At 45.1% G+C, this 26,011-nt stretch overlaps 1 protein-coding gene across 1 annotated transcript in view; it reads left to right on the top strand.

Annotated features, from left to right (window-relative positions):
* The first annotated feature begins 8,541 nt into the window (after positions 1-8,541).
* Positions 8,542-26,011, top strand: part of SMO (smoothened, frizzled class receptor) — a 75,231-nt gene continuing 57,761 nt past the window's right edge. The window contains exon 1 of the mRNA XM_040413483.1: positions 8,542-9,094. Within this exon, the coding sequence (XP_040269417.1) occupies positions 8,686-9,094 (409 nt within the window). The 5' untranslated portion in view covers positions 8,542-8,685. The remainder of the gene's footprint in view (positions 9,095-26,011) is intronic.

Genomic DNA, 26,011 nt, shown 5'->3' with positions numbered 1-26,011 from the left:
ATACAGATGCCTTCAGCTGCCAAGCGCACATGTAACAGGTCAGACAGTTTCATAGGTACAAAGCTGCTGACAAATGCCCTTTAAAAACTTTCCACAAAAATTCTGCCTACTTTTTATCCAGGTGCACTTGGTAGTTGAAGCCATCTGTGTTGTGCCCATGTTCATACAGTATGTGCCCGCATTGCTGACTAGGAGCAATGGGGGCTTGGCTGTTACTCCTAAAGGCTAAGCTCTCTCTACAACTGCCGCACCCTCTGCACTTTAAAAGAAGTTAGAGCCAGGTGTAATCACTATTACATTGCCTGTTCCTGTCAATCAAAGAGCAGAGGACGCAGTAGTTACAGAGAGCAGAGCATCTAGGTGTAATGACAACGCCCTCATTGCTCGTAGAGGATAATTTGCATACAATAAAACTTCATTTTTCTCAGCAATGCGGGCACATATGAAGATGGGACCAACACAGATGTCTTCAGCTGTCAAGGGCACATGTAACAGGTCAGCCAGTTTCATAGGTACAAAGCTGCTGACCGATGCCCTTTAAAAACTTTCCACAAAAATTCTGCCTACTTTTTATCCAGGTACCAGTCCTAAAGTGGTTCTCTATGAATTAAGAAAATGGAAATACTTAAATATTACTTTAGTATAAATATATTCCTATATACATTTCATTAGCTATAATGGTTCATTTTGTCTGGGGAACAATCATTAGGATAAATAAAATGGCCGCTGTCCTATCAGTACACACAAAACCTGTCCTAATCACACAGCAGGACAAGTTACTTTACAACAATGAGGTAAAGAACTGCTCATCTCTGCTCTGCTTGTCGGGGATTATGATCCTGAATACAGATGATAAGATCTTCAGCTGAATCTCTGTAGGAATGGAGTTCATGAGGAGACATTAAGTACTGAGAGGACAGACAGGACAGACTGTGGTAATGGAGGCTGCATACAAGTGCTGCTGCTCATTATCTACACCCACCACTATCCTCTCTGTACTTCATGTCTCCTAATGAACTCCATTCCTACTGAGATTCATCTGAAGATCATATTAAACTGTATTTAGAATCATAATCCCTGACAAGTAAGAGAGGAAGATGGCGCAGCTCTTTAACTTGTCCTCCTGTGTAATTAGGACAGGTTTTGTGTGGACTAGTAGGATGGCGGTCATTTTATTTCTCCTAATGATTGCTCTCCAGACAAAACGAGCTATTATAACCAATGAAAGGTATCAACTTTCAGAGAAGTCAGGGCCAGGTGTGATCACATTTACACTGGCTGGTCCTGTCAATCAAAGTGCAGAAGGTTCAGCAGTTGAACAGAGAGTTGAGCCTTTAGGTGTAATGACAACACCCCCATTGCTCCCAGAGGCTCATTTGCATGTATTAAAACATAATTTTTCTCAGCAATGAAGGCACATATGTACATGAGACCAACACAGACGCCTTTAGCTGCCAAACTCAGATGTAACAGATCAGCCAGTTTCATATGTACAAATCTCCTGACAGACACCCTTTAATCTCCAGCCCAAAGTATTTCCTGTTTTCCTTTGGAGACGTCACACTTGCATGAGGCTAAATAATCAGGATCAGTTCACCATGCTATTGATCAGCACTATTCCTATCTTTTAGTGACCTGCTTTGATGTACCATATGCTACTGCAGATCTTCACTTGTGACCTGGCTTGTTTTCAGCCTCTGATTTTGGCCTATTGTATAACAATACTCTGTCTAGCCTAAACTATTTGTTACTTAAAGGGAACCTGAAATCACAGAAATACCACTATTCTAAAACATAACCTTTAATTCTTATATATTAAAAGCCAATACAACCATAGTTTAATACAAAAGAAAATAATTTGAAAAGAAAATAGAAAAACTGATACAAGGTTGTTTGTAGGAGGGTTGACAAATGTGTCTGAGAGTTTGGGCCTATCCCTAATGTTGACCTTGACTCTGATGCCCTGCCTACAAACGGAATTGCCGCCCCGATAGGGGCGATCCCGTGTCTCGTGCCTCCTGATAAACCTTAGGTCACCCTGACCCGGAATAGTATTCCAATTTATTGGACTAGTGGCCCTAAATAAAGACCTGGACTACTATAACTACAAAAAATAACAACCAAATGTTATGCCCCAGATGGGGTGACAACAAACACTCAAATAACGTATAATGAAAAAGAAAAAGAAATGTGATATGAATGTGGATACTATAGAAATATCCTAAAGAATGTCTTTAAATCGTTCCTACGTGTTTCGCCCAGTTAATGTCAGGCTCCTCAGGGGACATGTCAACATAAAAATACCTACACCAAAATTGTCACCAGAGCAAAGAAAAAGAGAAAAAACTCATTATATATGTTTATAAGATAATAATGTAGCCGTTAGGATGATAACTAGCGGACAATTAAATATTCAATAAGTAAGGCCAAAAAGTCTATTACATGAATCCAAATGGACACAAAATACCCAGCCTATGATGTTATATACCTCCTGAATTAGGAATGATACTCATTTTAAATGATTTTATATTATTTTTATTTTTATTTAATTTTTTATAAATTTTTATATATATGTTTTTATTTTTGTTTTTAAATACCCATAGTGCATAGATATTAATGCAATTAGATCTACATACAGTAATCAGATCAACATTATGCCCCTATATAGTAGCGGATAAAGTTTTTAATACCCATGTTGCGTAGATTGTAATGCAATTAGATTTAGATACAGTTTAAATGGACAGTATGCCCCTATATGGTAGAGGACAATGTTTGGCCAGGCAGAGATAAGATAACAGCATTATATTGCTCCTGGAATAAGCGGTGCACAGTCTATCCTGATTACACCATTGGTACTTGCGTGACCATGAAGCTGGAGCGGCCCATGTCCGGTATTTGCAGTTCTCAGGAGGTGAAGGGTGGCTGTGTTGTCCGCAAGATGGAGGCAGCCAAGGGAACCTGTCATAAACTTTATGCTGACCTCACTGAGGGCAGCATAAAGTAGTGACAGAAATGCTGATTTCAGCGCTGTGTCACTCATGAGCTAAAAGTCAGTGGTTGCCGAGAACCAGCATCTTAATCATTGCAGCCCAGGCCTTGAAAAGAGTCAAATCTACCTGAGAAGAGTTATGGTTATTCATGATCTCCTGCACTCACCCATCTGCTGATGATTGGCAGGTTGTATCCTAGAGAGAAAGGGAGAAAACTAGGTAGAAGACTGTCAATCATCAGCAGATGGGCAGGGAGATCAGGAATTCATGAATAACCAGGACTCTTCTCTGGTGGCCATGACTCTTTTCCAGGCCCAGTCTGCAATGATGTGATGTTGGTTCTCGGCAACTACTTACTTTTAACTTATAAATGACAGACCACTGAAATCAACTCACCTGTCTCTACTTCATACTGCCGTTAGTATGGGCAGCATAAAGGTGATGACAGGTTCCCTTTAAGTATTTTCATTTTCTTAAAGACTAACTAGCCTTTTATTCAACTTTATTTGAAACTTTTCTAAATGCACTAAAACTAATTTTTTTAAAGAAGTTTATTGGTTTTGCTGTTTACTGCCAAAAAAGGCACCCAGCTAAAGCCTGGCATAGCACATCGGTGAAAGGTTTCCTTTCCTAAGGTGCTCTGCAAAGATTTTAGCTGAGCAAAGCAGGGATAGGCAGGAGCAGCGAGTGGTTTACCTTTTAATTGTTTGTCTTTCCCCTCCGGCTTCCTATTCTGATACTCCACCTTTGGATGGGTAGACCCACTTTTTGAACATGCATGCTTTGATATCCAAACAAATCCTCTGTTGCAGTAACCTTCATTGTACCATATTCCCAAGATAATATTTTGCCCTCACCAGGAGACACACATGGTCTATGATTTGACATCTCTTCCATTCAATCTGCACCACACAGCTACAAACCGAGTAACTTATTACCCACTATTAACTTCCTAAATGTATATCCCACTAGTACATTTTCCCACCATTCATCCCCCCCACTACTGTTCATGCCTTTCTAAAGGTACTGTACCCAAACACTTTAGTTTAAAGTTGATCAAGGCAAACAATTTCAACCAATTCACCCATCATCTGAAAAGAAGTCAACAGCGGTGGAAATTTTCAACCAATTTTTAGATGAAGGAGCTTTCAGAAAATCATTTTTCCTTTGTGTGATGACATTGAACATGTATGCCCAGTGTGAACTAATATGTGTATGGTTGGCAAATAATTCTTCACCAGATGATTGTTCCTTCAACAATTCTTCAGCCCTTAACCTCCTTCTGTCTAATATGTTAGCAGAGGTGGCCATACACATTAGTTAGAAGAAGAGCAAACCGTGCACATGAGATAACTGTTGGCCAAACGGCCATGAACAATTGTTTTGCAGACACAGCTATACACATTTTAGTCCACATTGGTTTCTACAGTTGTTCAAACTGGCCATACATGTTCAATGAGATGGGGCAAAGGACAAATGATCTTCCTGGGAACATTCTTTCAAAGAAAGATCTTTCATCCGGCTATAGACGGAAAATTTCAAACATGGCCAACTTCTTTTCAGATAGTGACAGCCTGGCATTGGTTGGCTAAGACCAATCATTGTTAAATTTCACCCAAATAATTGTTTTGGTTAAACTTGTCCATTTTGATCAAATGTAAGGTGCATGGGCTCCCAATAATCTAGCCCTCAATAACATTATGCTATAGAGCCATATCAACCCGCTGTTGTGGCTCCTTGAATGGATCCACCACTCCCATGTATCACTCGTAATCAAAATGAATGTATATATGTGCACTAAATCTATATCTTCCCTGGTACATTTCATCTTGTTATTATAGGGACAAAGCACTATTGTAGATCCCTTTGTGAAATCAACTTATCCACAATAAATGCAATATGTGGGTATATCACCAGCTAATCTAATATAGTCCAACAGGGATGAGTAATGCCTATTAAAGCATAACGTGTATTCTGCGAACAGAATAAAATATAACAATAGAAATAGCCTCCTTTCAAAAATCTTTAACAAAAAAGAGATATCAACAGGGTGCACAATGGCATCCACAACCAGGTACTAGGAGGAATTAGAACAATGAGTTCTTACCACATCCACTGTGACATTCGGATGTCCCTTACTGGTCCAGACATGAAAGGAGTACCTGGGAAATGGGACAAAAGTAGTTATGGCATGTCCTATTATACTCTATTGTGCCCTTCAGGGTGGCCGCTCTGTCCCTAGCTATGTACAGAGCATCCATCCTTATAAGAGAGACCCTGTCTCTAACATTACCCTGACCTACACAACCTAACTTGACTCTAACCTGAGATGTTTACCATGGGTCGGTGTCTTAATAGCACAGATCAGTACCTTTGGTCCATGTTTTGACGCAATTCACTCTACTGTCCTCTGATGGGCAAGTGTGTGAACATCGAGTTAGGGTCAATCTAGGGTATGTAGGTCAGGGGAAGATTCCAGACAGGGTCGCTCTTATCAGGGTGGGTGCTCTGTACATAGGACTCTAGGGACAGAGCGGCCACCCTGTAGGGCACATTAGGGTATAATAGGACATGCCATAACTACTTTGACCCATTTCCCAGGTACTCCCTTCATGTTTGGACCACAGCAAGGGACATTCGAATGTCACATTGGAGGTGGTAACAATGCATGGTTCTAATTACTCCTACAACCAGTTTTTTTTGTTAAAGATTTTTGGAGGAGGCTATTTCTATTGATATATTTTATTGTGTACTGAAAATAGGGCCTCATGCACACAGCCGTTGCCGGCCGTGGCCCGTATTGCGGCCCGCAAAAAGCCAGTCCACAATATGCAGGCAGAAAAACAAAAGAGTAGAGCTCATAGTACCAAAGAATAAAAATATACATTTTATTGAGACATGATTAAAAATACATAATCGGCGTGCCTTCGTCAGGGGGTGGTCCCTTGCTGACCATTGACTCACCTATGCATCTCCATTTGTACTTGGTTCATAGGCTGGTCACTGTACTGAGTATTCTTCTATGATCCATATGTAATTTCGTATCATTGACCTGTGTGTTTACCCCAGGGTGGCGCTTTTTCTCTTCTTTCCTCTGCCCCTATTTGCTTTGTTAATGGCATCACATTTACTGGCTTCTCTAATTATGTATTTTTAATCATGTCTCAATAAAATTTATATTTTTATTCTTTGGTACTATGAGCTCTACTCTTTTGTTTTTCTGCTATTGTACTCGGGAGGTTGTACCGAGTTACCCATCACGGGTGCCCCCTGTGGTTATATTGGGTGGGCACTGTCCCCCCCCCCCTCCCTTGGGACACCCTGGGTCGTCTTTGTCTTCACAATATGCGGGCACTGGCCGTGTGCTTCCTGCATCACGGATGCGGACCCATTCACTTGAATAGGTCTGTTATCCGGAGCTGCGGTGCAGAACGGAGGCACGGAACCCCATGGAAGCACTACGGAGTGCTTCCGTGGTGTTTATGTCCTTGCCTCCGCACTGCAAAAAAAATGTTCTATTTTTTAACGATGTGGATGGATCACGGACCCATTCAAGTTGAATGGGTCTGGATCCGTCGCAGCTGCCGCACGGATGGGGCCCATGCATTGGGGACCGCAAATTGCAGTCCCCAATGCACGGAGCGGCCGCAAAACGACGTGAGAAAAATCGGGCATGTTTGGTACCCAAACCCGAACTTCTTCACAGAAGTTCGGGCTTGGGATCGGTGTTCTGTAGATTGTATTATTTTCCCTTATAACATGGTTATAAGGGAAAATAATAGCATTCTGAATACAGAATGCATAGTAAAATAGCGCTGGAGGGGTTAAAAAAAATAATAATAATTTAACTCACCTTAGTCCACTTGCTCGCGCAGCCCGGCATCTCCTTCTGTCTCCTTTGCTGAACAGGACCTGTGGTGACGTTACTCCGGTCATCACATGATCCATCACCATGGTAAAAGATCATGTGATGGATCATGTGATGACCGGAGTGACGTCACCACAGGTCCTGTTCAGCAAAGGAGACAGAAGGAGATGCCGGGCTGCGCGAGCAAGTGGACTAAGGTGAGTTAAATGATTTTTTATTTTTTTTAACCCCTCCAGCGCTATTTTACTATGCATTCTGTATTCAGAATGCTATTATTTTCCCTTATAACCATGTTATAAGGGAAAATAATAATGATCGGGTCTCCATCCCGATCGTCTCCTAGCAACCGTGCGTGAAAATCGCACCGCATCCGCACTTGCTTGCGGATGCTTGCGATTTTCACGCAATCATATTCACTTCTATGGGGCCTGCGTTGCGTGAAAAAGAATATAGAGCATGCTGCGATTTTCACGCAACGCACAAGTGATGCGTGAAAATCACCGCTCATGTGAACAGCCCCATAGAAACGAACGGGTCGGTATTCAGTGCGGGTGCAATGCGTTCAACTCACGCATCGCATCCGCGCGGAATACTCGCCCTTGTGAAAGGGGCCTAAAAGTTATATTTTAATTGGCATTTATTACCCCTGTTGGACTATATTAGATCCCTTTGTGGCTGAAAAGACAGTGGCCCAGATTTACTAATGGGGGTCAAAAATCTGTCTAAAAAGTGGCACAAATTAGCGCAGTTTGGCTCATGCACTTTTTTCTGGGGTTGCCAAAAGGGGCAGAGATTTTTTTTAAATAAAGGGGCGTTGCCTCACATGTGCCATTTTGCGGCATAATTCTGGCATAAACATCTGTCTCAAAGTAAAGCATGCCAACCTGCGGCTCTCCAGCTATTGTAAAACTACAACTCCCACCATGCCCGGCTATAGGCTGCTAGCTGTAGGCAGTCTGGGCATGCTGGGAGTTGTAGTTTTGCAACAGCTGGAGAGCCGCAGGTTGGCCATCCCTGAAGTAAACCAATAGTTGATATAGAGTCCTAGAAAAATGTCTATCCCTGCACCAGATGTATGATCCAGCCTGAGCCCCTGTGATAAATCTGGTGCAGGTCTAGACAGCCTGACTAAGGTTACACCATCTACAGGATTAGGAAATCTGGGTATGAAGTAGTTTGAGATGCAAAACTTTGGAAGCAAGGAGGAGAGAGGAGGAGGAATCATCAGCAGCACAGCCATAGCCTGGATCAGATTACATTCTTCCACTCCTCTGCCTGCAAATCCCTTTCCTGTCCTATCTACTAATATACATTGTTGTAACTCATCTAAAATTGATACATATTTGGGGTTCAGATCATAAATCATCTTTACATTCCAGGATATTTACTAACAGACGTATCAGAGAGCAGATGTATCAAAAGAGACAATGTCCTATTTATTGATTACAGAAGAATTGAATCTACAGTGAGGCTGATCGAAATAAATGCAGTTCTTTTTCAAGGTGGGCCATAATCTGGACTTTCCTGGTACATTTCAGAGGGTTCTTTTGTGAATACACTCTCCTAAGTGTGAAGTAGTGTGAGATGTAAAACTTAGGAGGCAGAGAGTGGAGGAGGAGGAGGAGGAGGCACAGCCATTGCCTGGATCAGATTACATTCTTTCACTCCTCTCCCTACAAATCCCTTTGCTGCAAGTTCTCTGGATGGGCACAAGAGTGGGTTGTAGTAACTAAACAAGCTCCATGTTCTGGTGTGGGAGTTTAGGACTTCTGGGCTGGATCTAACTTGGACTCCTGAAACTTCTGCTTTTAGGATCGTCTGCTCTGAATGAGAAGAGAGCAAAATGGAGGAGGGCAGGGTGCAAGAGAGGGGGCTAGACGTGCACCCATCCTGCTGAAGAGGAGACAAAGCAAAGCCAAACTGAATGCAATAAGCGCACAGTCTGGAGGGTTTCTCTGCTCCTATCCTCCCCCTCTTCTAAAGATGTCCTCCTCCATGGTGCTGTGGATTTGCTGCATGATGGGGCTTTGGTTTTTCGATTCCATATCTGGATCTAGAGGAGCTCAGTTCAATGAGTCTTTTTACATGGATAGGTGCAAGAAGACCACCACTTGTGAAGCCCTCAAGTACAATATGTGCCTTGGATCTACTCTGCCCTATACATGGACATCCACTGGCCTGGCTGAGGATTCCTCTTCTCAAGAAGAAGTTCATGATAAACTCTTGCTTTGGTCTGGTGAGTGTGATCCTGGGCCAGGAGGCAGCATTTCCATACACTTCACTGGTGGCCAGGGCCAGATGTTTATTAAGCTAATTAGCAGCTATTTGTTTGTGAGAAAGTCTGACGTTGCTGTATCCTGAGGTATATACACATCTGCCTAATATGGTGTCCATATATAGAGTCCTCAAGGCCTGTTACCTCTGACAATACAGTGGCTACCTATAGGTGTACAATAAGTGTGTGGGGTATAGTATATTTATACATGTATGCAATGAGTGTGGTGTGTAAGTATACATGTATACAGTGAGTGCGGTGTATAGTATATTTATACATACGGTATATGCAATGAGTGTGACGTGTAAGTATACATGTATTCAGTGAGTGTGGGGTATAGTAGATTTTTACATATGCAGTGAGTGTGGTGTGTAGTACAGGTACACAAGTATAAAGTGAGTGTGCTGTAAAGTATATTTATAAATGTCTGCAGTGAGTGTGGTATATAGTATACCATGAGTGTGGTGTATATGTATACTTGTATTATGCAGTGAGTGTAATGCAGATGTATACAATGTGTGGGGTATAAGTACACATGTATAAAGTGAGTGTGGTGTAAAGTATATTTATACATGTATCATGCAGTTAGTGTGTGATGTATATGTGTATAGTATAAGTATACACTTGTACAGTAAATGTGGTATAATGTATACATCTACACATATACAGTGAATGTGGTGTGTAGTATAAGTATACACGTGTACAGTGAGTGTGGTGTATAATATGTGTACAGTGAGTGTGTTATATGGTATATGTATAGTGTATGTGTGTATATATATATATATATATATATATATACACACACTTGTGTGCAGTTGTGTTGACTTGTGGCTCTTTTCTCTCTGGATGAGATCACGTGATTGTGGAGCTCTCCCTCATGTAGTGCAGGATGATCCCTGCTGGTACTTCCGGTGGTGGAGATGGGGCACCCAGTTTACTATAACTTATTTTATTTTGTAACTTGCACTGGAAAATGAGCAACCCCTCTACATTTTATCTTTATTAGACCATTTACTGGTAAAAAAAAACTAAAGGGGCTGCCTTCCCACCATAATGTCCTGATAGATTGTGGCAATCAATCCCACCATTTGGGCATCTTATGATGTGAATGTTATGGTTTTAGATCTGTTGCTTTGGGGAGAGCAGGCCACACAAGCCTGCTGAGTGGTTAATGGAAACTTGTGTAAAAGTGCTTTTTGCTCTCTGTAGTCTGACGTTATTATGGGCGGCATGTCACTGTGAGATATGAGTATGATCATGGGTTTACATTAGGAGGGGAACAACATTTATGAGGCTTTGTTCACGCTTGTAGGGTTTATGCTTCTAATGGAAGCCATGACAGATGGCTGGAAGCACCAGAAGACAGATCCCTCCGGCGCCCGCCAGACCCATTGACTTCCCTGTTTATATCACATTTAGGCCTCTTGCACACGAACGTATTTTTATTCCGTGTCCATTACGTTTTTTTTTTGCGGACCATATACGGAACTATTTATTTCAGTGGGTCTGCAAAAAAACGGAAGGTACTACGTGTGCAATGGAACAACAAATCCCAGCAGCTGTGTCTTTGCAAATAAGTTTCTTTTATTTCATTTAGGCCTCTTTCACACGAGCGTGTCCGGATGCGTTGCGGCAAACCCGCGCGAGTAGGTACGCAATTGCAGTCAGTTTTGACTGCGATTGCGTTCAGTTTCTATCGCGCGGGTGAAATGCGTTTTGCACGCGCGTGATAAAAAACTGAATGTGGTACCCAGACCCGAACTTCTTCACAGAAGTTCAGGTTTGGGTTCAAGGCTGTGTAGATTGTATTATTTTCCCTTATAACATGGTTATAAGGGAAAATAATAGCATTCTGAATACAGAATGCATAGTAAAATAGGGCTGGAGGGGTTAAAAAATAAAAATAAAAATTTAACTCGCCTTAATCCACTTGTTTGCGCAGCCGGCATCTCTTCTGTCTTCATCTGTGAGCAATAGGACCTTTTGATGACGTCACTATGCTCATCACATGGTCCATCACATGATCCATCACCATGGTGATGGATCATGTGATGAACGCAGTGACGTCATCAAAGGTCCTATTGCTCACAGATGAAGACAGAAGAGATGCCGGCTGCGCGAACAAGTGGATTAAGGTGAGTTAAATTTTATTTTTATTTTTTTTAACCCCTCCAGCCCTATTTTACTATGCATTCTGTATTCAGAATGCTATTATTTTCCCTTATAACCATGTTATAAGGGAAAATAATAATGATCGGGTCTCCATCCCGATCATCTCCTAGCAACCGTGCGTAAAAATCGCACCGCATCCGAACTTGCTTGCGGATGCTTGCGATTTTCACGCAGCCCCATTCACTTCTATGGGGCCTGCGTTGTGTGAAAAACGCACAAAATAGAGCTTGCTGCAATTTTCACGCAACGCACAAGTGATGCGTGAAAATCACTGCTCATGTGCACAGCCCCATAGAAATGAATGGGTCCGGATTCAGTGTGGGTGCAATGCGTTCAACTCACGCATTGCACCTGCGTGGAAAACTCGCCCATGTGAAAGGAGCCTTAAGGTTCCAGAAAATGTCCTATACCCAGGACGCGTTTTGGCGTACAAGCCTTTCTCAACAGGTACCTGTTGAGAAAGGCTTGTACGCTGAAACGCGTCCTGGTTATTAGACATTTTCTGGAACCTTAAATGAAATAAAAGAAACCTATTTGCAAAGACACAGCTGCTGGGATTTGTTGTTCCATTGTTCGTTGGAGGTTGCTCCTCTCCCGTGCAGCGTGCAATTTGGAGCGAGTGCTGGCCGGCTTCCTCTTTGATTGGTACTCCGTGTGCATTCCGTTTCCGTATTTCCGTTCCACAAAGAAATAGAACATGTCCTATTATTGTCCGCATTACGGACAAGGATAGTACTGTTCTATGAAGGGCCAGCTGTTCCGTTCCGCAAAATACTGAATACTGAATGCACGCGGATGTCATCCGTATTTTTTGTGGATCCGTTTTTTGCGGACCGGAAAATATATACGGTCGCGTGCAAGAGGTCTTATTGTTATGTATGTAGGCAAGGAACGCTTCAAGGTACACGCTAAATGTGCCCATAGAGCTCCATTATTCAGACAGGGGCTAAAAGAATGTCCTTTTGGCCTCTGGCTGATATACGTAAAAAGAAGGTATGGAGTAGCATAGCAGACTGCAGGTTCCATCCCACAGGGTCTTGTAAAAAAAACTTATATGTTAAATATATACTTTCAGGGCCCTCACAAGCGGTCCAAAACGGATCAGTTTTGCCCTTAATGCATTCTGAATGGATAAGGATCCGTTCAGAAAGCATCAGTTTGGCTCCATTCAGTCTCCATTCAGCTCTGGAGGCGGACACCAAAACGCTGCTTGCAGCGTTTTGGTGTCCGTGTGACGAAACTGAGCCAAAGGAATCCGTCCTGACGCACAATGTAAGTCAATGGGGATGGATCCGTTTTCTCTCACACAATCTGGCACAATAGAAAACGGATCCGATTTGGCTATGTTAAAGATAATACAAACGGATCTGTTCTGAACGGATGCATGCGGTTGTATTATCTGAACGGATGCGTTTGTGCAGATCCGTGACGAATCCGCACCAAATGCGAGTGTGAAAGTAGCCTTATGCGTATACCTCATGAGCTTTTCATATCCGTTAGGCCTAATGACAACGACTGTATTTTGCTTCCTTGTCCGTTCCGTTTTTTTTTTGCTGATAGGATGCGGACCCATTAATTTCAATGGGTCCGCAAAAAATGTGCACAGCACACCGTGAGCTGTCCGCATCAGTATGTCCGTTCCGTGGCCCCGCAAAAAAAAATAGTGCATGTCCTTTTTTTTTTCTAGTTTGCGGACAAGGATAGGCATTATTACAATGGATCCACACGGACGTCATCCGTTTATTTATTTTTTGCGGATCCACAATTTGCGGACCGCAAAACACATACGGTTGTGTGCATGAGGCCTTAATCAGAAGCTATTATAGCCTATGGGTGACGGCTACCTAATAGTGTCATCCATCACCCGTAGACTACAGATACATCATAAAAAACTATCAAAAAGCTCCTGAGATATCCATTAAATTGATGCCATCATAGGTTATGGGCGATTGTTTCCTGATAGAAGTCATTTCCGGCTGGGAAGAAACTGGCAACAATTTACTTCTATAGGATTTATGACTAGAAGTTCAGAAAGCTACTTGATTTCAGACATCTCCAGATCATAGGAACTTCATGTCCATTTTCGGTCTCTGATAAGAAGGCTTATTTTTCATCCATGACCGTGTTGCATCTGTTTTTGTTCTGCTTGTCTGGTTTTTGCCCTCACATGCGCTGCTTGACCAATCTCCAGAGCATCTCCTAGCAAAGGTCCATGGAAAATGGACTAGGGTGGCATCCGTGTGCTTTCTGTGGTTTTCATGGAATCCTAGATTTTAATGGGCTGGAAAACAGACCAAGGTAGGGCAGGTCTCTGCTATTTCTCTGTGGGCCAATGGACCATGTGTATGTTCTTACATGAAGAGCTACAAGGGTGGCCTCAATGGTATATTCGCATATACTGTTTTTCATGGCACTGAACAAGATTTTAATGATCAGGCTCACAGAATGTGGAATTATTTCTGTAAATCACAGCATACCATATTCATCACAGTTTTGTGATGGGCTTTCAGCAGTCTCTACCCCATTCACTTATGTAGGAAAACCATAGTTGGAAACGACATGTAAAGAGTTTGATAACTTTTTATATTCAATGCTATAACCATAGATCTCGATAGAAGCATTTCTAGGAACATTTTCTAGAACTGTACTTCTGACATGTCATAGACATATCCACCGAAGTATTGATCGGTGAAGGTCTTGGTCCTGAGACCCTCCTACCCCCCAGTGATCACTAGAGATTCAAGTGATTCTCTAAGCACAGTACCCCTTCAAAAAGATGAAGATTGTCCATTTCAGCTTTCTATTTAAAGACCTGGTCCCTTCCTTCTATCGGTGATCAGTGGTTGTCTCAGCTATTTTCTGCTAGCTGTCAGTGAGTGGAAACTATCCTGTGGGCACAATCCCATTGTTTTGCCCAACTGACAAAAGTAATTATGAGAGAGCTCTGAAATACAGAGCGGCTGTCTTTTCTGGCAAATAGAAGAGGTTCCTAAGTGGGGAGATTCCCTCTGTGACACCCAACTGCACAAACACATGCTGGGCCTCATGCATAGGAACAGTTCTAATATTAAAAGGTCATTGTCCTGAAAAAACAAACAAAAAAACCAATGCATTTCATCCATTCCTATAGACATAAAGATAGTTCTGCTGATCTGACCCAATGGACTCTGCTGATGATACCATTGCATCATATGGATTGAAATCTTTTGCAGTGGTCTGTACGTTTTATTAGATATTTTTTTAACTATTCTCTATACTTTCTACACAAAAATGGTGGTATCAACCATCCATCAAGAAATATAGTTGTGCAGATTTTTGGCAAAAAAGGAGCTATAAACTAGCTGGATGTTAGGGGCAGTGATAGGGGAGTGTCTATGTAACTAGCTGGTGGGAGGAGCTATATACTAGCGGGGTGTTGCTAGGGGCGGTGATAGAGGAGTGTCTATGTAACTAGCTGGGTGGGAGGAGCTATAAACTAGCTGGGTGTTGCTGGGCGCAGTGATAGGGGAGTGTCTATGTAACTAGCTGGGTGGGAGGAGCTATAAACTAGCGGGGTGTTGCTAGGGGCGGTGATAGAGGAGTGTCTATGTAACTAGCTGGTGGGAGGAGCTATAAACTAGCTGGGTGTTGCTAGGGGCAGTGATAGGGGAAGTGTCTATGTAACTAGCTGGTGGGAGGAGCTATAAACTAGCTGGGTGTTAGGGGCAGTGATAGGGGAGTGTCTATGTAACTAGCTGGTGGGAGGAGCTATAAACTAGCTGGATGTTAGGGGCAGTGATAGGGGAGTGTCTATGTAACTAGCTGGTGGGAGGAGCTATAAACTAGCGGGGTGTTGCTAGGGGCAGTGATAGGGGAGTGTCTATGTAACTAGCTGGTGGGAGGAGCTATAAACTAGCTGGGTGTTGTTAGGAGCAGTGATAGGGGAGTGTCTATGTAACTAGCTGGTGGGAGGAGCTATAAACTAGCGGGGTGTTGCTAGGGGCGGTGATAGAGGAGTGTCTATGTAACTAGCTGGTGGGAGGAGCTATAAACTAGCTGGGTGTTGCTAGGCGCAGTGATAGGGGAGTGTCTATGTAACTAGCTGGGTGGGAGGAGCTATAAACTAGCGGGGTGTTGCTAGGGGCGGTGATGGAGGAGTGTCTATGTAACTAGCTGGTGGGAGGAGCTATAAACTAGCTGGGTGTTGCTAGGGGCAGTGATAGGGGAAGTGTCTATGTAACTAGCTGGTGGGAGGAGCTATAAACTAGCTGGGTGTTAGGGGCAGTGATAGGGGAGTGTCTATGTAACTAGCTGGTGGGAGGAGCTATAAACTAGCTGGATGTTAGGGGCAGTGATAGGGGAGTGTCTATGTAACTAGCTGGTGGGAGGAGCTATAAACTAGCGGGGTGTTGCTAGGGGCAGTGATAGGGGAGTGTCTATGTAACTAGCTGGTGGGAGGAGCTATAAACTAGCTGGGTGTTAGGAGCAGTGATAGGGGAAGTGTCTATGTAACTAGCTGGTGGGAGGAGCTATAAACTAGCGGGGTGTTGCTAGGGGCGGTGATAGAGGAGTGTCTATGTAACTAGCTGGTGGGAGGAGCTATAAACTAGCTGGGTGTTGCTAGGCGCAGTGATAGAAGAGTGTCTATGTAACTAGCTGGGTGGGAGGAGCTATAAACTAGCGGGGTGTTGCTAGGGGCGGTGATAGAGGAGTGTCTATGTAACTAGCTGGTGGGAGGAGCTATAAACTAGCTGGGTGTTGCTAGGGGCAGTGATAGGGGAAGTGTCTATGTAACTAGCTGGTGGGAGGAGCTATAAACTAGCTGGGTGTTAGGGGCAGTGATAGGGGAGTGTCTATGTAACTAGCTGGTGGGAGGAGCTATAAACTAGCTGGATGTTAGGGGCAGTGATAGGGGAGTGTCTATGTAACTAGCTGGTGGGAGGAGCTATAAACTAGCGGGGTGTTGCTAGGGGCAGTGATAGGGGAGTGTCTATGTAACTAGCTGGTGGGAGGAGCTATAAACTAGCGGGGTGTTGCTAGGGGCGGTGATAGAGGAGTGTCTATGTAACTAGCTGGTGGGAGGAGCTATAAACTAGCTGGGTGTTGCTAGGCGCAGTGATAGGGGAGTGTCTATGTAACTAGCTGGGTGGGAGGAGCTATAAACTAGCGGGGTGTTGCTAGGGGCGGTGATAGAGGAGTGTCTATGTAACTAGCTGGTGGGAGGAGCTATAAACTAGCTGGGTGTTGCTAGGGGCAGTGATAGGGGAAGTGTCTATGTAACTAGCTGGTGGGAGGAGCTATAAACTAGCTGGGTGTTAGGGGCAGTGATAGGGGAGTGTCTATGTAACTAGCTGGTGGGAGGAGCTATAAACTAGCTGGATGTTAGGGGCAGTGATTGGGGAGTGTCTATGTAACTAGCTGGTGGGAGGAGCTATAAACTAGCGGGGTGTTGCTAGGGGCAGTGATAGGGGAGTGTCTATGTAACTAGCTGGGTGGGAGGAGCTATAAACTAGCTGGGTGTTGCTAGGGGCAGTGATAGGGGAGTGTCTATGTAACTGGGTGAGAGGAGCTATAAACTAGCTGGGTGTTGCTAGGGGCAGTGATAGGGGAGTGTCTATGTAACTAGCTGGGTGGGAGGAGCTATAAACTAGCTGGGTGTTGCTAGGGGCAGTGATAGGGGAAGTGTCTATGTAACTAGCTGGTGGGAGGAGCTATAAACTAGCTGGGTGTTGCTAGGGGCAGTGATAGGGGAAGTGTCTATGTAACTAGCTGGTGGGAGGAGCTATAAACTAGCTGGGTGTTAGGGGCAGTGATAGGGGAGTGTCTATGTAACTAGCTGGTGGGAGGAGCTATAAACTAGCTGGATGTTAGGGGCAGTGATAGGGGAGTGTCTATGTAACTAGCTGGTGGGAGGAGCTATAAACTAGCTGGGTGTTGTTAGGAGCAGTGATAGGGGAAGTGTCTATGTAACTAGCTGGTGGGAGGAGCTATAAACTAGCGGGGTGTTGCTAGGGGCGGTGATAGAGGAGTGTCTATGTAACTAGCTGGTGGGAGGAGCTATAAACTAGCTGGGTGTTGCTAGGCGCAGTGATAGGGGAGTGTCTATGTAACTAGCTGGGTGGGAGGAGCTATAAACTAGCGGGGTGTTGCTAGGGGCGGTGATAGAGGAGTGTCTATGTAACTAGCTGGTGGGAGGAGCTATAAACTAGCTGGGTGTTGCTAGGGGCAGTGATAGGGGAAGTGTCTATGTAACTAGCTGGTGGGAGGAGCTATAAACTAGCTGGGTGTTAGGGGCAGTGATAGGGGAGTGTCTATGTAACTAGCTGGTGGGAGGAGCTATAAACTAGCTGGATGTTAGGGGCAGTGATAGGGGAGTGTCTATGTAACTAGCTGGTGGGAGGAGCTATAAACTAGCGGGGTGTTGCTAGGGGCAGTGATAGGGGAGTGTCTATGTAACTAGCTGGTGGGAGGAGCTATAAACTAGCTGGGTGTTGTTAGGAGCAGTGATAGGGGAAGTGTCTATGTAACTAGCTGGTGGGAGGAGCTATAAACTAGCGGGGTGTTGCTAGGGGCGGTGATAGGGGAAGTGTCTATGTAACTAGCTGGTGGGAGGAGCTATAAACTAGCGGGGTGTTGCTAGGGGCGGTGATAGAGGAGTGTCTATGTAACTAGCTGGTGGGAGGAGCTATAAACTAGCTGGGTGTTGCTAGGCGCAGTGATAGGGGAGTGTCTATGTAACTAGCTGGGTGGGAGGAGCTATAAACTAGCGGGGTGTTGCTAGGGGCGGTGATAGAGGAGTGTCTATGTAACTAGCTGGTGGGAGGAGCTATAAACTAGCTGGGTGTTGCTAGGGGCAGTGATAGGGGAAGTGTCTATGTAACTAGCTGGTGGGAGGAGCTATAAACTAGCTGGGTGTTAGGGGCAGTGATAGGGGAGTGTCTATGTAACTAGCTGGTGGGAGGAGCTATAAACTAGCTGGATGTTAGGGGCAGTGATAGGGGAGTGTCTATGTAACTAGCTGGTGGGAGGAGCTATAAACTAGCGGGGTGTTGCTAGGGGCAGTGATAGGGGAGTGTCTATGTAACTAGCTGGGTGGGAGGAGCTATAAACTAGCGGGGTGTTGCTAGGGGCAGTGATAGGGGAGTGTCTATGTAACTAGCTGGGTGGGAGGAGCTATAAACTAGCTGGGTGTTGCTAGGGGCAGTGATAGGGGAGTGTCTATGTAACTGGGTGAGAGGAGCTATAAACTAGCTGGGTGTTGCTAGGGGCAGTGATAGGGGAGTGTCTATGTAACTAGCTGGTGGGAGGAGCTATAAACTAGCTGGGTGTTGCTAGGGGCGGTGATAGAGGAGTGTCTATGTAACTAGCTGGGTGGGAGGAGCTATAAACTAGCTGGGTGATGTTAGGGGCAGTGATAGGGGAGTGTCTATGTAACTAGCTGGTGGGAGGAGCTATAAACTAGCTGGATGTTAGGGGCAGTGATAGGGGAGTGTCTATGTAACTAGCTGGTGGGAGGAGCTATAAACTAGCGGGGTGTTGCTAGGGGCAGTGATAGGGGAGTGTCTATGTAACTAGCTGGGTGGGAGGAGCTATAAACTAGCTGGGTGTTGCTAGGGGCAGTGATAGGGGAGTGTCTATGTAACTGGGTGAGAGGAGCTATAAACTAGCTGGGTGTTGCTAGGGGCAGTGATAGGGGAGTGTCTATGTAACTAGCTGGTGGGAGGAGCTATAAACTAGCTGGGTGTTGCTAGGGGCGGTGATAGAGGAGTGTCTATGTAACTAGCTGGGTGGGAGGAGCTATAAACTAGCTGGGTGATGTTAGGGGCAGTGATAGGGAAGTGTCTATGTAACTAGCTGGTGGGAGGAGCTATAAACTAGCTGGGTGTTGCTAGGGGCAGTGATAGGGGAAGTGTCTATGTAACTAGCTGGTGGGAGGAGCTATAAACTAGCGGGGTGTTGCTAGGGGCGGTGATAGAGGAGTGTCTATGTAACTAGCTGGTGGGAGGAGCTATAAACTAGCAGGGTGTTGTTAGGGGCAGTGATAGGGGAAGTGTCTATGTAACTAGCTGGTGGGAGGAGCTATAAACTAGCGAGGTGTTGTTAGGAGCAGTGATAGGGGAAGTGTCTATGTAACTAGCTGGTGGGAGGAGCTATAAACTAGCTGGGTGTTGCTAGGGGCAGTGATAGGGGAGTGTCTATGTAACTAGCTGGTGGGAGGAGCTATAAACTAGCTGGGTGTTGCTAGGGGCAGTGATAGGGGAGTGTCTATGTAACTAGCTGGGTGGGAGGAGCTATAAACTAGCTGGGTGTTGCTAGGGGCAGTGATAGGGGAAGTGTCTATGTAACTAGCTGGTGGGAGGAGCTATAAACTAGCTGGGTGTTGTTAGGGGCAGTGATAGGGGAGTGTCTATGTAACTAGATGGTGGGAGGAGCTATAAACTAGCTGGGTGTTAGGGGCAGTGATAGGGGAAGTGTCTATGTAACTAGTTGGTGGGAGGAGCTATAAACTAGCTGGGTGATGTTAGGGGCGGTGATAGAGGAGTGTCTGTGTAACTAGCTGGTAGGAGGAGCTATAAACTAGCTGGGTGTTGCTAGGGGCAGTGATAGGGGAGTGTCTATGTAACTAGCTGGTGGGAGGAGCTATAAACTAGCGGGGTGTTGCTAGGGGCAGTGATAGGGGAGTGTCTATGTAACTAGCTGGGTGGGAGGAGCTATAAACTAGCTGGGTGTTGCTAGGGGCAGTGATAGGGGAGTGTCTATGTAACTGGGTGAGAGGAGCTATAAACTAGCTGGGTGTTGCTAGGGGCAGTGATAGGGGAGTGTCTATGTAACTAGCTGGTGGGAGGAGCTATAAACTAGCTGGGTGTTGCTAGGGGCAGTGATAGGGAAGTGTCTATGTAACTAGCTGGTGGGAGGAGCTATAAACTAGCTGGGTGTTGCTAGGGGCAGTGATAGGGAAGTGTCTATGTAACTAGCTGGTGGGAGGAGCTATAAACTAGCTGGGTGTTGCTAGGGGCAGTGATAGGGGAAGTGTCTATGTAACTAGCTGGTGGGAGGAGCTATAAACTAGCTGGGTGATGTTAGGCGCGGTGATAGAGGAGTGTCTATGTAACTAGCTGGTGGGAGGAGCTATAAACTAGCTGGGTGATGTTAGGGGCGGTGATAGAGGAGTGTCTATGTAACTAGCTGGTGGGAGGAGCTATAAACTAGCTGGGTGTTGTTAGGGGCAGTGATAGGGGAAGTGTCTATGTAACTAGCTGGTGGGAGGAGCTATAAACTAGCTGGGTGTTGCTAGGGGCAGTGATAGGGGAGTGTCTATGTAACTAGCTGGTGGGAGGAGCTATAAACTAGCTGGGTGTTGCTAGGGGGGGTGAGTTGTGGTAGAGAAAGGAGAAGTGCATCATGGATTTGGTTGGATACAGAAACAGGAAACAACTACATGAGCACATCCGTATAGTAATACCAGAAAACACCACATTGATGACACATTGAATTTGACTCTGGTAAAAGTAAAACAAATGCTAGAATAAGCACTTGTGTTTTTGTTTTAGTACCTGCATTTTTGCGGCTGTTTTTGTGCTATTATTTCATTTGTGTTTTGCACATAGTTGGAGAAATTCAAAATCAAAATTGGTGCAAAGGAAAAAGGCCTCTAGCAACCAATCAGATTGATCCTTTCATTTTCCAAAGGAGCTCTGAAAAGTTAAAAGTGAAATCTTATTGGTTGCTATGGGCAACTAAGGCTAGTTTAAGACTAGCATTTATAGATCCAACAGACTGTTCTGTTCGGGAACAGCTTGCCGGATCCGGACACTGCCAGAATGCCATCCAGTCCCATTAACTATAATGAGGTATGGCAGCGATCCGGTCAAAATCCTGCAAATATGCAGAGAATTCGCCAGTCAAATATATGCACGCAGCAGTTTTTGTCCACCCGATTCCTGGTATTCTATGCTGGAAGAGCCTGCCGGAATGCTGTAATGGCAGTGTGAAACGGGCCTAAGCCAACAGATTTGATAAATCTCCCCCAATGTGTCTAACCACTACCGTTTTCTTATTGGTATCTTTCCCCTATTGAGAAGGTCATGTGAAAACACTTTCAAAAAATGCAAGAAGCTACAGCATGTTGAATTTAAGAAGCCAGAAAGTAAAAAACGGGTCACCTTGTGAACTAAAATGCCAGGTGCAAACAAAAAACAAAAACCGCTTGTGTGTCCTGTTTTATATACTACCTATAAACCTTCAGCTAACATTTGAAGATGGCATTTTTGCCACAAAAAACACCTGCAAAAGTGCAGAAAAACACCACTAAGAAACTAAGGGTACATTCACACTAGCGTTATTCTTTTCCGGCGCTGAGTTCCGTCCTAGGGGCTCAGTACCGGAAAAGAACTGATCAGTTTTATCCTAATGCATTCTGAATGGAGAGCAATCCGTCAGCATGTCTTCAGTTCAGTCTTTTTTGACTTTTCAGTACGGAGATAATACCGCAGCATGCTGCGGTTTTATCTCCGTCCAAAATTCCGGAACACTTGCCGGCATTTTTTCCCATTGACATGCATTAATGCATGTTTGTGCAACAGATATTGATGGATACTGTGCAGTATCAGTCTGTATAATATTTCACACTTAGGGTACTTTCACACTTGCGGCAGAGGATTCCGGCAGGCCGGATCCGTCAAAAAGAATGCAAACTGATTGCATTTGTCATGCCCAGACCGCAATGCCGGATCCGTTTTGCCGGAATATTCAGGGCCGGATCCGGCAGTGACATAGTGGTACTTGAGGCATCCTGCTGCAGCCAAGAAAATGGGAATCCACTGTCAAAAAGCCTATTCTTGTCCGCAAAACTGACAAGAATAGGAAAGGTTCTATAACTTGTGGCCCAGCGACACAGATACGGACAACACGTGGATGACATCCGTGTGCTGTAATTTATTTTATTTTTTTGCGGACCCATAGAAATAAATGGGTCTGTGTGCAATCCACAAAAAAATGTGGATCGGCCAAGGGCCAAAAATACAGTCGTATGCCTGAGGCCTTACTGTATGAACATAGCCTATACATTTGGATCTGAATGAAGAAAAAAAAAAAGGAAAAAACGCACGTGAAACAGATGACAACTTTATCTGTTTTGACAGATGTGTTGTAAAAAGTTTGCAGTCGGCATAGAATTGCATACCTTTTTGCAGTATGTGTTTTCAAAAGGAATGCATGTGAAAGTAACTTAAAGGGGTATTCTCACAGGATATCTAGGTCCTCGCACCCCTCGCGAATGGTGGTCCTGTAGATGGCAGCCACATCCAGTCTGGCCTGTGGCAGAGTCTATACAGCAAGTATGGTATATTGCAAAACTCTTGGAAAAAACCCTTTTACAAAGCCAAACACTAGCTTCAGGACCATCACAATGTGGCTGAAAATAGCCCCTCCTTTTTAATATTTGGGATTAATTATTTCCAAGGTCTGTGAAAGCATCTGCAATCTAATGTCTGCTTAAAGAGGTTCTCTTCTGTGGACAATTCCTATTTCTGAGGGCTCGTTCACACCACTGTGTGAAGCCCATGCCCGTATTGCGGACCGCATTTGCTGATCCGCAATACATGGGTCCTGTTCAGTGGCCATTCTGCATCACGGATGCGGACCCATTCATTTCAATCGGTCCGCAAATCCGGAGATGCAGAACGGAACCACGAAACGGAACACTACTTAAGCACTACGGAGTGCTTTCTGAGGTTCAGTTCCGTGCTTCTGCACCACAAAAAGATAGAGCTTGCTCTATCTTTTTGCGGAACGGAGGGATTGCGGACCCATTCAAGTGAATGGGGCCGAGATCCCTATGCGGCTGCCACACGGCAGGTGCCCGTGCTTAGCGGACCGCAATTTGCAGTCCACAGCACGGGCTTCGCACGGTCGTCTGAACAAGCCCTAAAGGTGTAGCCAATCATTGGGAATGAACGTTCCTACAAACGCTTGTTCCTGATAATCTGCCCGTGTAAGGCTAGGGCTACACGACTACATGTGTCGCACAACAATTTTTATAATGATAGTCTATGGTGTCGCACTGCGTCATGCTGCGACGCAACAGTTGCAGAAAATCGTATCGCAGTCGCAGCATGTCGCAGTGCGACACCATAGACTATCATTTCAGGGTATATATGATAGTCTATGGTGCGCGGTCCCTCTCTAACAGGAACCATGCTCCGGTGCTATGGAGCGTGGTTCCTGTTAGACAGGGACCGCGCACCTTCTATCTCTATGTACATTGAAACAAAGTTGCAGTCTTGGTTACAGTACGGGCTCCTGATGTGACATCGTTTCTGATGTTGAAACGTGTAGCGCCGTACCAAGCAGAACTGTACCAGTACTTAGATATGTAGAGTTGTATCAGTACTTAGGGCCTCTGTACTAGTATCTCATTAGGTCCAAGCATTCTTTCAGCCTGTGTGACGGTCAGACATTGTAGCGGGACACACTTCATGTATTAGCTACAGACCAGTTGTTAATGAGAGAGACCTTGCAGCAGTGATTGTCCAGATGGCTGGGGCATAGGTTGGCCCAGGGTCCATGGCGTTTCTTACCCTGTGGCTATGATAACAATACCTGCCCAGCCTGCGTGGACAACGATATTTGTTTACCCCCACTACCTAGTGACTCAATAAATATTTTTGTTTTGGTCCTTTTTAACATCCCTTTTTCCTTGTCAGCATAAGACCAGGAGGGAATTTAAAAAAAGAGGAGAATATGTATCTGTCCTTTTATAATTTCTCTCCGCTTATGGTCCAAAACTGATTTTGGCTTCAAAAACTGACCGCTGAGACCCCCACTGATCACTAGCATGGTGGCCCCATACGCCGTGCAGCCCCCCCTGAAATGAACGGCTGGTTGCACATGTGTGTGTCTGTTCCATTCATTTCTATGGAGATAGCCAAGCGCTGTACTTAGCTATTTCCAGAACTCCCATAGAAATGAATGGAACAGACACACACATGTGCAACCAGCCACGTTCAATTCAGGGTGGTATAGGTCGCCCATTCTCGTGATAGTTATCCCCTATTTTGTGGATAGGGAATAACTTCAAATGACCAGAATAAGTAAAATTTCCTGCAGTTCCACCGCAGTAGAAGTTAAAGGGAATCTGTCACCCGCGACCTCCCCATCCAACTGCTTGCATAGACACATGCAGTACCCCAGGATTTGGGCGGTACTATCTCTTCTTGGGGAGAAAACGCCTTAATCGGCGTGAGAAGACTTATAGGCCATACCTGCTGCTCTGGGAAGAAAGATATGCAAATGAGCTCTTAACAAGCTCTGCCTCTAATGCCACCAGATGTAAGGCAGCTATTCGATAAATCAATGTTCGACACCTGTGTGAAGTTGGCACCCCATGTTCTTAAATTTCAAAAAGAAATACACCATTCGTTTGTGCCGCAAAAATGAACGTTTGCGCCGCTTTGGTTCCCGAGATATTGCACGCTTGATTTGCTGAAACCCCGCCCACTTTCCACCCCATGTTTTTAACCCTGACCCTAGACCCCCCAAGTGTGCTGCAGCTTGCCCCCCTCCCGCACCCCCCCCCCACAACTTTTTTTGGGGCACAAGCATATTATTTAATTTTTTTCTGCGTACGCTGACTGTGGCCGGGACTCTTAGCGTCCGGCCACTGTTTGCGCATCGCACACCCCACCGCTGATCAGCTTCGGACGGTTGATCAGCGAGTTAGAATTTATTTTTTATTTTTTAATTCACATTTTTTGGCCTTTTTTTTTTTATTATTTATTTTTTTATTTTTTGTCTGTTAGGTTTAGGGTAAGTTCACCACACACACAAGCACACCAAATAAAGTTTATCACGCACACACACACTCCCCTATGGCCCGCCGGATGTTCTCGGCTGAGGAGGCATACACCCAGCTTGCCTCCGAGTCTGAGAGCCCCAGTGAGGACGAGGATGACCCCACTTTCCTTTTGTCATCCGCGTCCTCCTCATCATCTAGCGATGATGATGAGACCCCAAGGCGGCGGAGACACCGCCAAGCGGAGCAAGGGGACCGCCATGCTAGGGACCCTGTGGCCCACACTAGTACGAGAAGCTCTGGGGCTCGTACTAGTTTTCCAGCCCACCAGTTAAGTCCACCGGAGCCCCCTACCGAGCTCCTTTTTGGCTAGGCCCGGTGGCTGGACTCCGGTCTGTGCAGCGAAGAGGAGGACGTTTTGGGGCCTCGTGCGGCATATGGGCCTAGTCAAGAAACCTAGTGTCAGGCATTACTGGAGTGGGGACGTCCTCTACCAGACCCCACTTTACAGTACGGCCATGACACGTACCCGGTTTGAGGCCATCCGGAAATGCCTGCATTATGAAGATAATGCAGCATGTCCCCCCCAAGGTGATCCTGCCTATGACCGCCTGTACAAAATCAGGCCGGTCATCGATCACTTTGGGGCCAAATTTGTGCAGGCCTAAGTGATCGATGACCGGCCTGATTTTGTACAGGCGGTCATAGGCAGGATCACCTTGGGGGGGGGGACATGCTGCATTAGGAGCCCGGGTGTTGAGCAATGAACTGTTGGGCGTACAGGTTCGTCTGCTCCAACATCAGATTTACAAAGTGGTCACTGAAAAAAAGACTAAAGTAGTCGTATTCAGTGAAGCCCACTGTGGAAATCTGGATTCCTGGTTGGCCTACAAAATCAGGAATCACGGGCTCAAAACGCTCTGGAGTATACCAGA

The sequence above is a fragment of the Bufo bufo genome, chromosome 1, assembly GCF_905171765.1.
Source record: "Bufo bufo chromosome 1, aBufBuf1.1, whole genome shotgun sequence".
Lineage (NCBI taxonomy): Eukaryota > Metazoa > Chordata > Amphibia > Anura > Bufonidae > Bufo > Bufo bufo.
Note: the sequence above shows the minus strand (reverse complement) of the source record. Positions and strands in the feature narration are given on the sequence as shown.